At 38.3% G+C, this 18,877-nt stretch overlaps 1 protein-coding gene across 1 annotated transcript in view; it reads left to right on the forward strand.

Annotated features, from left to right (window-relative positions):
• Nucleotides 1-15,413, forward strand: part of LOC139719510 (xanthine dehydrogenase/oxidase-like) — a 38,308-nt gene extending 22,895 nt beyond the window's left edge. The window contains exons 21-31 of the mRNA XM_071630928.1: nt 242-416; nt 1,083-1,274; nt 2,157-2,302; nt 4,021-4,102; nt 4,413-4,637; nt 10,171-10,245; nt 10,906-10,958; nt 12,387-12,567; nt 13,269-13,457; nt 13,802-13,969; nt 15,363-15,413. Coding sequence (XP_071487029.1) covers nt 242-416; nt 1,083-1,274; nt 2,157-2,302; nt 4,021-4,102; nt 4,413-4,637; nt 10,171-10,245; nt 10,906-10,958; nt 12,387-12,567; nt 13,269-13,457; nt 13,802-13,969; nt 15,363-15,413 — 1,537 coding nt within the window. The remainder of the gene's footprint in view (nt 1-241; nt 417-1,082; nt 1,275-2,156; nt 2,303-4,020; nt 4,103-4,412; nt 4,638-10,170; nt 10,246-10,905; nt 10,959-12,386; nt 12,568-13,268; nt 13,458-13,801; nt 13,970-15,362) is intronic.
• Nucleotides 15,414-18,877: the final 3,464 nt, after the last annotated feature.

Consider the following 18,877-nt stretch of genomic DNA (forward strand, 5'->3'; position numbering starts at 1 on the left):
TATAAGGACATTTGTGATATTTGTGACATTTTGATATTAATTGGGCATGCATAAAATTGAAGGTGTCGTTTGTTGTCTGTTTTCCACACTAAAGAACGTCTGCATCCTTGTCTTTACCTACCTTGTAGAAAGGACACCTAGTGCCAACAGCATTGTTGAACATACAAAGGGACGAATCTGGGATTTACTCACAGTGTTTGTGACATTACATTAAGGAAATTATTCTGCATACCATCCATAGGGTGGGACGACCAGTGCGATTTATGCTGGACCGTGACGAAGATATGCAATCTACCGGAGGGCGTCACCCTTTTGTAGGGCGCTATAAGGTTGGATTCACCACAGAAGGCCGGCTGCAGGCCCTTGATGTCAAGCTGTTCTCAAACGGAGGCTACAGTTACGACGTGTCACCCTTCGTACGTATTATATACAGTAGAATATGATTATAATGACAACAGAATGAAAGGGACACCCGTGGACGTCGCTGGAATGCAAACCCCTTAAAAAAAGCTTTCAGGCCTCATCTCTTCGTCAAATTCCAATATCAACCTCAAACACATGAGGTATTAAATGTTTTATAAAAGTTTGATAGCACACGATGCTTCACGGGTTGTGATCCTGCTCTTTGCGATGAGAGACTGAAGGGAGTAAACTGCAGAAGTTTTGTGCCAAAGATAGTCCATGATGAGAGAGATTTACAAAGGTGGCTCATCGAAAGGAACTGGGTTCAATTTTGCGATTTTTTTCTTACTTGTATTTTGTTTGTACTTTTCTTTCCTTCCTTTTTCTTCTGAACCGTCTCTTTCTTCATTTCACGTTTCGTTCAGAAATCACAATCAAAGCTGGGCCAGCTTTCATATGTTCGTTTGATCGTCAGATGTATTCTTCGTATGTTGTAAGTTTTGTCTACATCTTGCTAGACAAGAATATACAAGTGATCGACATGTTTCCTGGAGGCCATTAAGCGGTAACAAGAATGCGTGGAAGGTAAAAGGCAAAACCCCTCTGCATGGGATCTCTTAGCTGTTTCTTTTCTTTTTCTGCAGGACGAATAACAATTTTCTTTACTCTTCATTTTAAAGGTGATGAAAGCAGCCATGAAATTTTTCGACAATTGTTACCGGATGCTCGTAGCACGCATTCAGGGGCGCGTGTGTCGAACCAATATCTCGTCCAACACCGCTTTCCGAGGCTTCGGGTCATCGCAGGGAATGATAATCATGGAGTCGATCATGACCAAGATGGCCATCGAATGTGGAATATCACAAGAAAAGGTACGTTTCTGGATTCTGTGATGATAACAAAAGAATAACTGATGATTTATTTGGTCACTTTCTCATTCCAGGTTTTTCTCTTTTCTCAATTCCTGCTATTAATATTTTATCCATTTTACAACAGCAAGAAACATGGGAACATCGTCATTCTCTTTTGTCACACAAGGCTCAAATGAATTGTAATGATTCGAAATTATTTTAAAAAGAGTTTACATTTACGATGTCCATTCAGAGATTCCATATGTTCGCCGTACTCTGGTCTCAAATTGATTTCTATCAATATGTACCAAATTTCATTACCATTATAAATATCATACAAGAAAAAGAATTGGCCGGAAAACAAATTTGAATAAGATAGGCTCATAGACCTCATTCATGCGTACCGACGACAGATCTTCAAATATATTGAGAATGATATACGTACAGTGATATTGAAATATCATTTTGTCATTGTATATGCTTTATAGCAATAATTCATAATGCAGGTGTAATTTCACCTATTTTATGAATACATGTATATTACATTTTGGCTTGGTGGCAAGTGTTGGACTGATATCATGATGGTTGCAAAGTGACGAACTACAATGTACAAAAAAGTACCTAGTTTATTTATTAAAGTCGTGTGAGGTTTTGTGTCACTTTGACAAGGTAAAGAAATTCTTAATTTGTACAGCAGAGACTGTAAAGCCTTGCGATTAATATCATTAATCGTACTATTTATAAACATTCTCTCACGTCTCTTCATCATGTACACGCATTTCTTTGGGAAAAATGATTGCATACGGATCTGTCATATTCCCCTTCCCCTCATTGTTCTCCTTTGCACTGTCAGTGTAATTATCATTATACATAAACTTAAACGCATCCCAATGTGAACACCAGGTTCGCGAGTTAAATTTCTACAAAGATGGCGACGTCTCCTTTATGAACCAGAAGATCGAGAACTGCAATATCGAGCGATGCTGGGAAGAATGTCTTGAGAAGAGCAACTTTTACATCAGGAGGAAAAATGTCGACATTTTCAATAGGTGAGATTTATTTATATACAATATGGATTGCGTTTTCCCAATCTATTATTATCATAACTTGTGTTTACATAGAAATCTTTGCAGCAGATTTATGTACAGTAATTTATGTTCAACGCAACCTGCGTTGTCAAGAGGCCTACACATATATTGTGAATACCCTGTCAATCCCTGGATGTTGTACTGTATCCCGTGGGAACCAAACAGAAATGAGGATCAAGATTTGTTTTAATTTGTTTTTTTTCCTGAATCTTTTCCTTTTAGTTATAGTGTCCCGTTAAAACGCTCTTTTCAGACAAAGTTCTGTAGCTGACCTGTATGCATTGAATAATATTATTGCATACTGACCGGGACAAGAACATGTAGAACGGGAACTTTTAGCTCACCCGAGCCAACTACAAACACGGCTCAGTAACCTTTACACTTTCAGCTTCTTCTTGAAAATATCATGACGGATTTTCACCAAATTTGGCAGGTAGCATCCCTAATATGTCATAATCTAAATTTGTTCAAAATTGCAGTGTGCCCCCTCCCATTAAGGAATCTTACGAATTGTCAACGCTTTAGTCGTATAAATACATCATGTACCCACTTGCTTTATCGTATCTTTGTAATCTAAATTACAAATCCAAACTAGATATCCACGAAAATCTGTTATTACTACATTATAAAGTCAAACATACTTTTCCAGCTGTCTTTACAGAAAATGTGAAACCTGTAATCATTGATTGTAAGATATCATGTAACATTCGTAATCCCCTTCTCTGTAATCCCCAATAATTGTCTTACGACCTTTTGCTTCTTGTTCCATAATTATACATACCATATCCAATTTCTTTCATAAAAGTATCTTTTATAAAAGCATATAACTGCATAAAGATACGAATAAGATAAATTGAGATGTGCCAAAGGATTTGACAAGGGTAACTTTACCTAGGAATTACTCCCACATATGTTTTAAGTGTTTCAAATTTAAGCTTGTAAAATTTCTAATACCTGAATCACAAGAAGTTTGCGTTTTCTTTTTTACGGAAGAAATTTAAATCTATATTAAGGTATTTCTAAGCAGTCATATTACGGGGCTTATTTTGTTTCAGGAAGGTTTCTTTCCGACAGTCTTTCTGTGCCTTATTTCATTCTAATTGTTGTTTGTGAAAGGGATTGGAACCCAATTCTTGCTTTTTAGCCTCTTAAAACACACGCGCGCACACACACACACACACACACACACACACTTGGTCAGATTTGTCAATAAACTTGACAGGACAGAAAATTAATTTGTACAAACGTCCAAATAATTTACTAGTACTCTATAGGTAACTATTTTTTTTTTTTTTGGCAAGTGCAGTTCCAAGTTTGTTTATGGCAGATCCAGGGGTAGCCACATTAGGCCGGGACAGGAATTTAGTTTTGTTCCACATTTTGTACAAACTTGGCAGGTTTAATCGTCAGTGTGATACAATAATACAAATTGAACATCATGTCCCCGTGGAGGCTCTCAAAGTTCCCTCCACCCCCTCATTGCTTTCTTATGTAGGTAATAGTCTGCAAGAATGCTTAGAAGATGAACTTGAGATACTCAGGAGAGCGTTGTACTCGTTCCCTGTAATCCAGAACATAAATCTATGTTTCTTTGAATTCATAAAAAGGTTGTTTCGTGTTCACGTTTTCTTTCCGGCAGTCGTTCTTACATGGTTCATTTTTCCTTTTCATTGCCAAAGGGAGAATCGATGGAAGAAACGGGGATTGGCCATCATTCCGGTGAAACATGGTATCGGGCGCTCACCTTTCAGCCGCAATCAGGTAAATCAATACGTGGAATGTCATGAAAATAATTAAGTTTACAGAACAGGTTCAAGAATGTAGCAAATTGTGGTCAACGTGTAGTCAGGGCACGTGTTTGTCCAGTAATTTAGTGCAACATGCATTTTGACTTAATGCTCCAAGGTACTTTCTCCAGCAACATAATACATGTACAATAACGTATAATGGAAAGTTTAGGATTAATCAAATCTGTGTCGAGATTTAACATAAGCTGCCATAACAGAGAGAGGGAGAGAGAGAGAAAGGTTTTCGTATCAGACTTTCAATAGTGGTGAATTACCTCTGGCAGGGAGCAGCCCTGGTGCACATCTACACAGACGGGTCTGTCCTGGTGACCCACGGCGGGGTGGAGATGGGGCAGGGCCTGCACACCAAGATGATACAGGTGGCCGCTAGGACTCTGGGTATCCCAGAGGACAAAATTCACCTGTCGGAGACCAGCTCGAGCAAGGTGCCGAACACCGTGTCCACCGCGGCCAGCCTCGGCTCGGATCTCAACGGCGGTGCGGTGCAGGTATACACTTTAAAAGGAAAATGAAGTTGAAAATACAAAATAATGGGCACTAATTCCCACTTGGCCCCCAGGGATACAATGCGGGGGGGGGGGGGGCGTTGGAGGTAAAACCCTAAAATTAGGGGATCTCTGCAAATTATTTTCTTAAAATCAGAAATAATTGCTATGTTGTTGCTCTGAGTCTGAAGTAAATTTGTGACGTGTCGTTTCACGTTTGTTCACGGCAGATCCAGGCATTGGCCTTTTGGGGAGGGGGGAAAATTTATTGTCAAATTTTTAAGATTTTCACTCTCTTCTTCAAAAGCGGATGGATGGTCGCATTTTGACCATACTTGGCAGGTATTTGTGTTGTCAATGTGATAGAACATACTATTAATTTCTTACAAATTGGCATCGTTCCCTAGTTGAGGATCCCCAGGGGTTGGAGGCCGGGGGCCTAAGTAAAGCCCCAAATTAAAGAATCTTTTCAAATCTTCTTCTCTAGAACCACAAGTGATATCTTAAAGGAAACCATAACCCAAAGAGCAATGTGGATTGAGTGAAAGCAGCAACATTAGTAGAACACATCAGTGAAAGTTTGAGGAAAATCGTACAATCGATGCAAAAGTTATTAATTTTTAAAGTTTTGGTGTTGTAATGACTGGATAAGGAGACAACTAGAGTTCATGACGTCATGTGTGGAAAACAATATAAAGAGAATTCAACAAAAATTAATTTTTCATGAAAATTACACATTCCATCAATTTGATACTGACATAAAATATGTCAAGGGTAGTTATTATGGGGGTATCCCACGAGACCGACACCCACGAGTCATACGGTCCACGAGACCGACATCAATACTAGGTCCATGAGTCATACAGCCCACGAGTTATACGGCTCAGGAGTCATACAGCCCATGAGTTCGACACTACGTACAAAAGGCTCATGAGACCGACACTAAGCAAACATAGCCCACGAGACCGACACTAAGCAATAAAGGCTCATGAGACCGACACTAAGCAAAGAAAGCCCACGAGACCGACAGTAGGCAAAAAAGGCCCACGAGACCGACAACAAGCTAAAAAGGCTCACGAGACCGACACTAAGCAAAGAAAGCCCACGAGACCGACAGTAGGCAAAGAAGGCCCACGAGACCGACAGGATAAACAGCGCCATCTACATGTCAATCAGCTGTACAGGGTGTTCCATGAACGGAAAAATAACATACTGGCGGGTGTAATTTCGTAACGCTATCAATTGAAAGATGGTGACCATCTACATAATTATGAACGTCATCAAATATGTATTTCTACATACTTGGGGGGGGGGGGCAAGTGTGTCAGGGAGCGACATTGTTATCAAGTAGAAAAATTGAATTATATTCTTCATGCCCCCGCTCCCCCCCCCCCAAAAAAAAATAGAAGAATTAGTATTTTTCATCCCCCCCAAAAAATGAGACAAAAACACAAATGAATTTAACAGAGGACAATAATGATGTATGAATTAATTTTAGAGCATTGATAATGCCATCGTGCTATTTTTTAAAGGCTTTCCCAGTTTTTAGCTAGAAAATGGACAAGATATAAATTTTACCTCTTCTCTTTCCCGATTCACTAGTTACTTATTCTATTTTAGATATTCTACCCTTCTGCTTTGACGTTTTGCAGTAAGATCTATTTTTAATTTTCTCTGTAACTATGATGTAATTCTACTGATTGAAACGTTTTATGTCGCGGGGATTCACCTCAGTTTTGTGGCTTGTGTTATTCTCCTCCGAACAGTACATCTTATCGTGAAATACAATAGCTGTTTTCATGGATGCATCTGGGTTTTTCCGAATCCCTAACGCTACCTTAATAGACGATTACGTTACTTTTTTTTGTAATTGATACTAAATCAACACCCTCGCAGGTTTATTGTAGAAAGATCTGTTACACACTTTCACTGTACTTTGTTCATTCTTTTTTCACAAACACACACCCATGCAAACACAATTAAAGATCCTGATCATTTCGGGGGGGGGGGGGGCAACTGGTGGGGTTACACCCTGTCGGAGATGGCAACTCTTCTCTTCCATCTCTCATATCTTCCTATGCTATTATCAGGACACCCTATACAATTTATTGCTCTATAGGTGGCGCTGTTCATCCTGTCGGTCTCGTGGGCCTTTTTTGCTTAGTGTCGGTCTCGTGAACCTCTTTTGCGTAATGTCGGTCTCGTGATCCTTGTATGCGTAGCGTCGGTCTCGTGGACCTTTTAAGTGTAGTATCGGTCTCGTGGGCTTTGTTTGCTTACTGTCGGTCTCATGAGCCTTTTGTGCGTAGTGTCGGTCTCGTGAGCCGTATAACTCCTGGGCTTATTTTACTTAATGTCGAACTCGTGGGCTTTATTTACTCAGTGTCGAACTCGTGGGCTGTATAACTGGTGGGCTGTATGACTTGTGAGCTGTATGACTCGTGGGCTGTATGACTCGTGAGCTGTATAACTTGTGGGCTGTATGACTCGTGGGTGTCGGTCTCGTGACGTGCACCCGTTATTATTCCCCCCCCCCCCGGGGGGCATCCCACGAGACCGACACCCACGAGTCATACGGTCCGCGAGACCGACATCAATAATAGGTCCATGAGTCATACAGCCCACGAGTTATACGGCTCAGGAGTCATACCGCCCATGAGTTCGACACTACGCACAAAAGGCTCATGAGACCGACACTAAGCAAACATAGCCCACGAGACCGACACTAAACAATAAAGGCTCATGAGACCGACACTAAGCAAAGAAAGCCCACGAGACCTACAGTAGGCAAAAAAGGCCCACGAGACCGACACTAAGCTAAAAAGGCTCACGAGACCGACACTAAACAAAGAAAGCCCACGAGACCGACAGTAGGCAAAGAAGGCCCACGAGACCGACAGGATAAACAGCGCCATCTACATGTCAATCACCTGTACAGGGTGTTCCATGAACGGAAAAATAACATACTGGCGGGTGTAATTTCGTCACGCTATCAATTGAAAGATGGTGACCCTCTACATAATTATGAACGACATCAAATATGTGTTTCTACATACATCGGGGGGGGGGGGGGGCAAGTGTGTCAGGGAGAGACATTGTTATCAAGTAGAAAAATAGAATTGTATTCTTCATGCCCCAGCCTCCCCCCAAAAAAGAAGAAGAATTAGTATTCTTCATCCTCCCCCCCCAAAAAAAGGACAAAAAACACAAATGAATTAAAAAGAGGACAAGAATGATGTATGGATTAATTTTAGAGCTTTGATTATGCCATCGTGCTATTCTTTAATAGGCTTTCCCAGATTTTAGCTAGAAGATCGACAGGATATAATTTTTACCACTTCTCTTTCCCGATTCACTAGTTACTTATTCTATTTCAGAAATTCTACCCTCCCACTTGGACGTTTTGCAGTAAGATCTATTTGTAATTTTCTCTGTAACTATAATGTAATTCTACTGATTATAACGTTTTATATCGCAAGGATTCACCTCAATTTGTGGCTTGTGTTATTCTCCTCCAAAAAGTACATTTTTTTTTCGGGAATTACAATAGCTGTTTTCATGGATGCGTCTGTTTTTTTCCGAATCCCTAACGCTACCTTAATGGACGATTACGTTATTTTTTTTATTTTTAATTAATACTAAATCAACACCCGCGCAGGTTTACTGTGGAAAGATCTGTTACACACTTTAATGTATTTTGTTTTAATTTTTTTCACAAACACACACCCATGCAAACACAATTAAAGATCCTGATCATTTTTTTTTTTTTTTTTTTTGGGGGGGGGGGGGGGGGAGGGGGGCAACTGATGGGGTAACACCCTGCCGGAGATGGCAACTCTTCTTTTCCATCTCTCATATCTTCCTATGCTATTTTCAGGACACCCTATACAATTTATTGGTCTATAGGTGGCGCTGTTCATCCTTGTGTCGGTCTCGTGGGCCTTCTTTGCTTAGTGTCGGTCTCGTGAACCTCTATTGCGTAATGTCGGTCTCGTGAGCCTTGTATGCGTAGCGTCGGTCTCGTGGACCTTTTAAGTGTAGTGTCGGTCTCGTGGGCTTTGTTTGCTTACTGTCGGTCTCATGAGCCTTTATGCGTAGTGTCGGTCTCGTGAGCCGTATAACTCCTGGGCTTGTTTCACTTGATGTCGAACTCGTGGGCTTCATTTACTCAGTGTCGAACTCGTGGGCTGTATAAGTGGTGGGCTGTATGACTTGTGAGCTGTATGACTCGTGGGCTGTATGACTTGTGAGCTGTATAACTTGTGGGCTGTATGACTCGTGAGTCGTGGGTGTCGGTCTCGTGACGTGCACCCATTCCCCCTGCTTTCTAAAAGCGGTTAGTCAAGTGCTCTTTCATTACGCTAGAAAAGTGAAAGCATGTTGAATTTTCTCTTTTTATTTTCTTTACATTGTTGTATTGTCCACACATGATGTCATAAACTCAAGTAGTCTCCTTGTCCAGTGGTCCCAACACCAAAACTTGTAAAATTCTTAACTTTTGCATCGATTGTCCGATTTTCCTCAAACTTTCACTGATGTGCGCGTGCTCCACTAATGTTGCTGCTTTCACTAAATCCACATTTCTCTTTGGGTTTTGGTTTCCTTTAATTAGTTTTATGAGTAAGTCGATTGGTTACTGCAGTTTCAAGATAGTTCATGGCATATGAAACCAAACTCGGCAGGCATTATAATGTGATAGACCTGAACAGACACCATGCCACACCCTTTTTTTCCCGTCCCCCCCCCCCCCCACCCCCAACGTATCCCAGAACCCCAATATCATTATTAGAGAATCTAAAAAAAAAACAACAACCCTGATACAACCAGAAATGCTCTGAGTATATCTTCATTAGTGAGAGTGGTGTTTCTGCTTCAAATTCTACTTAAATTGATGCTGATGGTATGTGTCGTATCATCAGAATACGACAAGAATGCGACAGTGTACCCTATCACGAAAATTACGTTATCATGTCAGTTGCTGAAATTCTATCAGAGAAGACAGTTATCTTCCACTAAATTAAATAGCTTTCGTTTCAGTCCCAATAGTTGATGAACGAATTAGGCATCCGAAAGCTGTTGTATGCTGCATGCACAACGGTTTTGTCAGAATTTCACATTATTACGTGATCAGCCGTCTCACTTTTCAATTAATTGTCTAAATCTCTTTGTGCGAAATACACGTTACATAATCATATTTAATTGCCCTCTCTGTCATTGGTATACATGATGCATTCTTGTTGAGTTTGAAGTTATTGACCCAGATGTTTACTATAGGAAGGAGATACGGCAATAATCAGAACAAATTTGCCAAAATGTCGTGTGTGAAGGAACAAATACCGATGACCTGTCGTCTGGGTCATCTTGTATTGTATGCTAGATGCATGCAACATGTTAATTTCTAAGAGACGGAGATTATGGTTTTTTTTTTATTACTTTATGAGAACCTACGGTATATACGCGCTCTAATTTCCTTGGTTCATCAGTAACAACTGTAGAAAATTCTTGTCATGTTCTCCCACCTTGAACATTATTCAAGAACGCTTGTCAGATCTTGCGAGAACGTTTGGAGCCCATCATGTACGCCAATCCGAAAGGAACATGGGAGGAATGGGTAAGGCTGAAGTGGATTATTTCCAACTTTAGACAAGTGGGATCGATATATTTCGACATCTGGATAAAGCTTTGATGGTCTATTCAGTCATCTGGTATCATCAAATGGAATTTGAGACCCCATATATCACAGATATCTTCTTGTACTTTTCACAAGAAATGTGTCAAGAAGACATTGCTACGAAGTTAGCTCAGAAGATAGCGTAGAAGTTAGTGTGAACATTAAAGTCGCTGCTATTTACATCAGTGCTATTATGATTACTGATTTTGTATAAGAATCACCATATTGAGAAGAATCATATATATTGCAAAAAACAAGACAAAACAAAACAAAACCCAGAGTAGTAACCAAGTCATTTAATTTCCACATTTGTGATTTCCACACTGTGTTAAGAGCAAGACATGATTTTACCCCTAAAACAACACATTCTTCATTCTATTTGTATTATACCTTTTAATGTTAATTTGATCTTATTACTGATCCGTGAAGTAAAGTGAAGTGAAGGGCATCTCCTCGTGCTGGATTCACGTGAATATTATGCAAAAATCATATTCGTTTTGTCAAATTAGGCTGCTCCTTTACCAGTTTTAGCTTGGACGTCTCACATTGTACTGTTTAATCAGAATTCTCGCTCACCATTATCTTCCACTTCTCTTCTAGGCGGCAGAAGCTTTCGAGAACAGAATTAGTCTGTCAGCTACAGGCTATTACAAGTAAGTAACATTGTATGTATGTACGTGTGCGTATTAAAATAACTAAACGAATAGATAAGGAAATAGATAATAATTCCTACACATACATTATGCAAGGATTATATCAAATTGTAATAGTGGCCCGGTGGCCGAGATATAGATATCGGGCCACAAAAATGTTTGTGAGATTTTTTTTTAATTTTTTTTTTTTTTTTTTTAAGATTTGAATCTGACTTCACAGAAGCCTATCATCAGGCTATAGCATATACTGAGTATAATATAGTAGAAGAAGTATCGCTTAAACATACATATACTTCAGAAGGCATCATTATTATCCCTACTCTTGAGCTCAGCTGAAATTGCCGTCCCATTGTTATAATCATAACGCGGTAAAATCTGTGTCAGTACATGTATACGCGTGCTATATTTCTACCAACAAAACGTGGTGTTTGAAGCGCTTTATCCTACCTATACACAAAGTTTCAAATAATATAATGGTTTATTGTATTATTCCAATGTTCTTTTACATGGTTTCACTTGGATACCTTTCCTCTATTCTTTTTTTTTCTTTTTTCTTTTTTGCTGACAAATTTCATTATCGGGCCACCAAAAAGAAAAGTCAAGTAAATGTGGAGTCATGCAGCTGATATTTTATATACTATATACACCTATATTTCTCCCTGTCGCTCCTATCGCTAACTATATCTTAGAACAGTCTGTGCCTTACCTATTTCAAGAACAGATATATTGCGCCATACAACTGCTGTGTATCATCATCATCGTTTAGATATATACATTATACAGAGAAAGAGAGATGTTAATTCATTATCAAAATCCGAAAGAACGAAAAAGGAATTATATCCACTCTTCCTTGCTTTACTTCAAGCTGACACAATAATTTGTGTTGATGGCAGAAATGTTTCAGGTATCTTTACGGAGGAAAGATTTTTGCGGAAATACATTTTATCTTCAGGAGAATAAAATTGGAATCTTACTCACTTTAAATTTCCTCAAACGGTTTAATGATACATCTTCAAGCCTGTCACAAAGTATAAGATCCATGGCCTCGAGGAAACACTTTCACGCGACGATTTCATAACCATACACACACACACACACACACACACACACACACACACACACACACACACACACACACAAACACACAGTCAAAATTGGTTGTAAATTGTATTTTCAAACAAGATAAGGACAAAATGTAGAGAGTAAGCCTATGTATATTTCAGTTTTATTTTGACGAATAAAATGACCGTGCTAATTCTAGTTTCCACCCACCGCACCTAAACAGCTTTGTTTGCAACAGAGATCACACTTGAGGGGTTGTTAGTTTGTGCAGTGATATTTATGGTGTTAGTGTTAGTTGTGGAATGATATGTCTTACAATAAAGATAGAAAAGCTTTTCAGTTTCTTTCTATTATTGTTTTCCTCAGGACACCAGGATTAGACTTCGACGAGAAGACCATGACGGGAAAGTTGTGGCACTACTTTTCTTACGGGGCCGCTGCTTCCGAGGTGGAGATCGACTGCCTAACTGGAGATCATCGAACGTTGAGAACTGACATCGTGTTTGACGTCGGACAGAGCATCAACCCGGCTGTCGATATCGGTCAGGTAAAAATATTTAATTTCAGAAGGAACTCACACACAGTCACACACACAAACACACACAGGTAAACACACACACACACACACACACACACACACACACAAACAGAGGAAAAAAAGTAAAATAATCACGTTCATGACGACTTCCTGAACATGCATGTTCAGGACGTCGTCATGAACGTGACTGGGAAGATAGCTGTATTTCGCTGTACATGTCAGTATACTGTTCTTATTATCGGGTACATAATTTAGACATAAAATGGACTGCGGAACGCTTCGGCTGTAATGAAAAAAAGGAGGGTACCATTGACCCTTATCCTTTCCATCGGTCATGAGCGCCCCCACCCCCTTACACACAGACAGACAGACAGACACACACACACACACACACACTGAAATACTTTCGGGCTCTGCGTAAAATCATATCAAAACAGTAAACGCATAAAACGACACTAATGTCAAGACAGAGTAGATATGGGGAAAACATTTATAGATCTTAAGTGAATTATCATTAATCGTTTATGCATAGTGATGTTTATGTTGATTTTGCCTTTTGTGAGGTGAGGGCACATTTGTAATTAGACATTTACTAATCACGACTCCCGGTATGGCTGAGGATGAAGAATCCGGGGACTTGTCGAAGATGGTTGCTGTGGTTTTGATAATGATGATTTCTGTGTTCCTGATTTTCTCCACATCTTATGAAGATCGAAGGAGCCTTCATGCAAGGTTACGGTCTCTACGTCCTAGAAGATCTTCGATGGACTCCAAAAGGGAAGCTGTTGACTGCAGGACCTGGTTATTACAAGATCCCTGGCTTTGGCAACATTCCAGCAGAGTTCAACGTGACTCTCGTCAAGGGCGTGACCAATCCAACAAACATATGCTCCTCCAAAGTAAATCATCTCGTCAAATCATGATGCGGAATTCATGACAATTTGTGTTTTTGTATTACCATACATTTCGGATTGTCGTGTGTGGTTTTCTTAATAATTCAGGTACCATGTGAGTGTTGCAAGTATTTGTGGTCTAACTATATGTGTGACTGGTGTAGGCCTACTAAGTACTTTAGAAAAACACGATCATGGCACGCTTCCATGACATGCAACATGTACTGATGTAGCCAGCCCTTTCCTCATTTTAAGATTTACAGGCAATCAAATATTTTGATGATAAAATTTGTGCATAGCATGTTTTTGATACGTTCATTTTGTATCCATTCAATAACTTTATCACACAGGCTATCGGCGAACCTCCTCTCTTCCTCGGCTCCTCGGTGTATTTTGCCATCAAGGACGCAATCATGGCAGCTAGGACTGAAGAGGCTTTGTTCGGTGATTTTCGTCTTGACACTCCAGCCGTGGCGGAGCGAATCAGACTGGCGTGCAGGGACCAGTTTACCAAGAGGGTGGGGCGAAAAATGAAATGCTACTCAATGTTCCAATTATCTGTGATACAAAGAATATAATGACGAACGAACTGAATTATTAATGTTTCAATGAGATCGGCAATACTGGCTACATTGAGGTGATGCTTTATCATCAAATCACAACTCTCCTACTGGTTTGTACGTAAGACTTTTCAGTGACCTATATGTAGCAACTATGGTATGGTATGGTTTATTAAATGAAATGTTCTCGCAGCCAAAAGGCTGAATTGCAACATTTGTTCACACAATACATACTTGATTAAAAAAAGAAAGTATTTACAATTTTCAAATCATTCATCACTATTTAAAGAATAACAATTAACATCATTTACAACATTATTCATTATAAAATATATTACATTCACTATATTCAACACACTGTACGTGACGAATAAACATAAACTGATTAAAAGGGACCCATGCGGTTACTTCCTTTTCTTACATTGTGTTCACATCTTTCCCCTCCCTCTCTCTCACAAACACACACGCACGCGCAAACACAGGTACACTCATAAACACATACACACACAATCATCTCTTCATCACATCCAATAAGTGACTCTCACACACATAAACACATACAGACACTATAAATTCTCATTCTCCCACCACACGGCATTACTGATTATAAGTGTACATTCGTCACACTTAGACTGCGTTTGATCACATGTTTACAAACAGTCAAATGTACAATGTAATGAATGTTTACAAATATTGATCGAAGTACAACAAAATTACAGATTCTGCATCATAAAATAATCTGATGCGGTGTGATATCATAAAATATGCCAAATATACTCTCATATACTCTCATAATACATCTCCGGGAATTAAAAACAGTATCAAATGAACAAATTCAAATTATCAAATTATCAAATATAACCCCCTCACCCTGAAGTCATCATCGTTACCAGATTCCACAATCCTTCGAAGCAATGAATACAAACTTGGTCTTTTGAACGCTCATCCCAATAAATTTGTTCAAGCTTTTAATGTGACAATGCACATAAGCTCGTTATAGTTCATTGTATAATATGTACATTAAAGTTCGGTTGAAGTGTTAATTCAATAATTCCATATTATATGTCCCTGCGAAATGACTGTGATATTCGTTAGAAACTGTGTGAGATTTGCTAATTTCTGATTACTTCTGATCTCCTGTTTGATTTTTCTGAAGTCCGGATATTGAATGGTTTATAATTAACTGTAAAGCACAGGACATTAGATGTTAATTTCTTGATATTTATTTCAAATCATATAATATGCTAAGAAAACATTGACGTTTTAGTTATTACGATGAACACATTTTCTGAAATGCACGAACCATGACTGACCTTACGATATGTTATTTTTCCCCTTTATTTTCATCCAGTTTAAAGAGCCAGAGACTGGGACATTTAAACCGTTCTTTGTCAGACCGTAGGAGATCAACTTCCCCACACACATGGATAACCACAACGTGAATGTGAACACAAAGGAAACAGCAAACCTCAACCGTTCAACTTTGCGACATGTTTCGATGTAAAATGCTAAGAATATGCTACACTCAAAGAAAATGAATTATGGTTATGAATAATAGAATATATATAAGGCGTGCCTATTTTTATAGATATCGTTTGCTGTTCAATATCTAATTTCCACATTTCATTCAGTTTTAATTTACTCGATATACAAGCAATATATAACCTATATATACCCTGCGAGTATACATGCAAAATATCGCTTGTGCATTGCAAGTAGGGCCTACATTATACCTGCTTTTTCCGCTTATTTCCAAGAAATGATTCAATTCTGCAGAATAATATAGTATAGGCTTTGAATCATTATATTTGTGTATTGCATCGTACGACTATGTCCTTAAAATAACAGAAAGTGCCTATATAATTACGATTAAGCTCTTTATTACCGAGCAAAGATATCTTAGTAAGATAAGAATGTATTTCATGATGCAGATACGATGAATTATGTGAAGTGACTTCTGTATGCCTCTTATAGCTCTAATATGGACTGTGTCTTTCTTAATATTGTGCAAGGCAGCTCGGTATTCATACATGTTGTCTGCTGTTCGTAACACAGTCTTTCACTCGGTGTTTTAATCTATGTGTAATGTGATGAATTAACGTTCGGTACAAAAGAGTTAGGATTCATAGATCTGAAGACCAGTAATTCTTGATCAAGATTTTAGACGCGGAAGTCGTCATTCCTTTCTACAGACAGTTATAGTGAATATAGTCCATGTCATCATTACGTTTGCATTATATTCCAGACTGTAGTTGTTGCTTTTGCTGCATTCAGTAAAACACGGGAACCCTGTTTGTTTCCTTCAAACTTTCGGCAGGAGTGATGCCATACAAGGAGCAGCCTATAAGACAGCATAAAATAATTGGACACATAGCGCAATATATTCGCTTGTCGTGGTAGCCGAGTTATCCCACACTTTAAAAAGAGCATTCTTTTTGTTGGCGTGCAAATCAATTTGTATATGAATCATCTGCTGCTATCTGCTGTGGTAAATGTATTGTGGCATTACCGAGTTTGCAGGGAATATTCAGATATACATGTGGATTTTTTTTTTTTTGTGGTAAAACGTTGACAGTATTACCAATTCTGCGCACGAATTCCATAGATTTTATCAACTACATTGTATCTGCTTCACACCGTACCACCCTTCTTCAGGGAGAATTTGCTGTGTCTTATGGCATTGCAGTCAGCGGGTTCGCTTATTTTTATGTATTTTTTGTTTATGGAAATAAATGGAATTTAATTTGATTGCGCTATTATAATCTCCTATACCATCGTGAGAATGGTATCGTTAGACGTTAACGTTCTTCCATGACGTACCGTATACATCTCGACAATATTATATACCTTTCTACCTATGAAAGGTAAGAAAATAACCTAATCATATGGTTCTTCATAGTTCACTGTTATGATGATGATAGTTAGCCAATCTCTTGATATGTGTCCTTTCTATTATGCATAATCAGATAATGTCATTTGTCAATGTTGGTATTGTACGAAACCTACAATGCATTATTATATGTAAATAATATAAGTGAAATTAAAATACGCAGTATATGGCTTTTATGACCATATAATTATTTTGCATATGTACATGTTATAGATACGTGAAATCAAAATATATGACTTACATCTCCTTCCAATGAATTCACCGTATTTATTTTGTTAGTCTAAAAACAAAAATCTGTAATTTCATGTATACTATATAGAGACAATGTAGCTGTACCATTTCTGTCCTTCCATAAAGTAAGCACGAATGACTTGTTCTGCTCTTATGATCTCTTACTCTACAACAAATTTCAATTTCTGCTAATACCATTATGGTAAAAGATTAGTATGCATGGCAAGATGTATTTACTCGTGATATAAGCTCAAAATATGATAATTATTATACAGTATAACACCATATATATACCAGTAAATATTTTTATCTGTATGACAACTGATAATGTGGTTATCAATAAAATTGCTTGATTGCTTATTCTAATGTAGAAATCATTTATGAATTTATAAAGGGACAATAATTGAGCGGACTGAAGGGGAAGTTCCTACACGAGGGAACGTTTAATTTCAATTTATTTTCGTATTTCTCGATGGAAGATACATGGTATATAACAAAATATAATACAGAATGTCCAGCTTGGATATATACATGAAGAAATAGGAATACAAAAGTAATACATAACGGTCGATGTGTCATTTTCAATGAAAGTAAAGGATGCGAAGAGAAATACGATGGAACCTACTAAAAAGCAAAGCTTGTTGAGTGTAGGTCCCAACAAAAGCCTAGTGAGGGGAACAGGATGAGGAGCACGGGTACAATTAAGACCAAAGTAAGGATAAACAAAAGAGAATGACTATTACTCGGGGCTCAGAAGATTCTTCTCACATGCATTTATGAAAACAAGTAACCACATGCTGCACACTATAGCAGTTGCTCTAATAGCAATTTAGACATGGGAGTGATAATGACGTGAATACTTAAATACTATTAGGGTTTAAACATTCCGGCTTCCATAGACACGGGGAAAGATTTGAAAAATGGAGAACATGAATCAATTGCAATTCCTATATGTGATATACCAGCCAGCTGCAATGATACATAAAAGAAAGGAAAGAAAGAAAGGAGGGGAAAACTATGCGACACGACCAAGGTCTTACTAGAAGTGGAAGGAAAAACACCGATGGGAAGGAATTTGAGAGAGCATGCAACTAAAATGTATATGCATGAGTCTGTACACATGGCAACAACCGAGTATAGTATAACAGAGCAGCCATCAGCATAATAAAAAGGAATTTTAGTGCACTTGTGTGTTGTAGCTATTCAATACATGCTGTCTGAGTTTACGCTTAAAGGATGATAATTTACATTATTCATTTAGAATTGAAATTCAACGATCAAGTGCTTGCAATAATGTATACCTTAAGCGGAATATTTGGAAATTTGCAACCACAAAGAAAGAACTAAAATGCATACAGGTATATGATTATGATTATATTGGGGAAAAATGCACACTTTGCAATAGAAACGGAAGAAAATCGAAACAATGGAAACGATTGATCTACTATGAGGCAAAGCTTGTATATCGTAGATCACTCGAGAAAAAAATAACATAAAACAATATTCAATTAACATGATATCCCAATTTGATATAAATAAGTAATTGATATAATTATATGGTTGTATTATATATATATATATATATATATATATATATATATATATGCAAAACAAAACAAAACAAAACAGCCTCCTCTTTCTCCTTCCACTTCCGGGTTTCTTCAGCTGACAAAAAAAAAGAGTCTTCAGTGGAAAAACATAACCTTACCGCGCTCACACTTCAAGATCGCTATCTATTTATTTCT

This window comes from Diadema antillarum, unplaced genomic scaffold (assembly GCF_040938485.1).
Source record: "Diadema antillarum isolate AM-2024a unplaced genomic scaffold, OU_Dant_1.0 scf00000111, whole genome shotgun sequence".
Lineage (NCBI taxonomy): Eukaryota > Metazoa > Echinodermata > Echinoidea > Diadematoida > Diadematidae > Diadema > Diadema antillarum.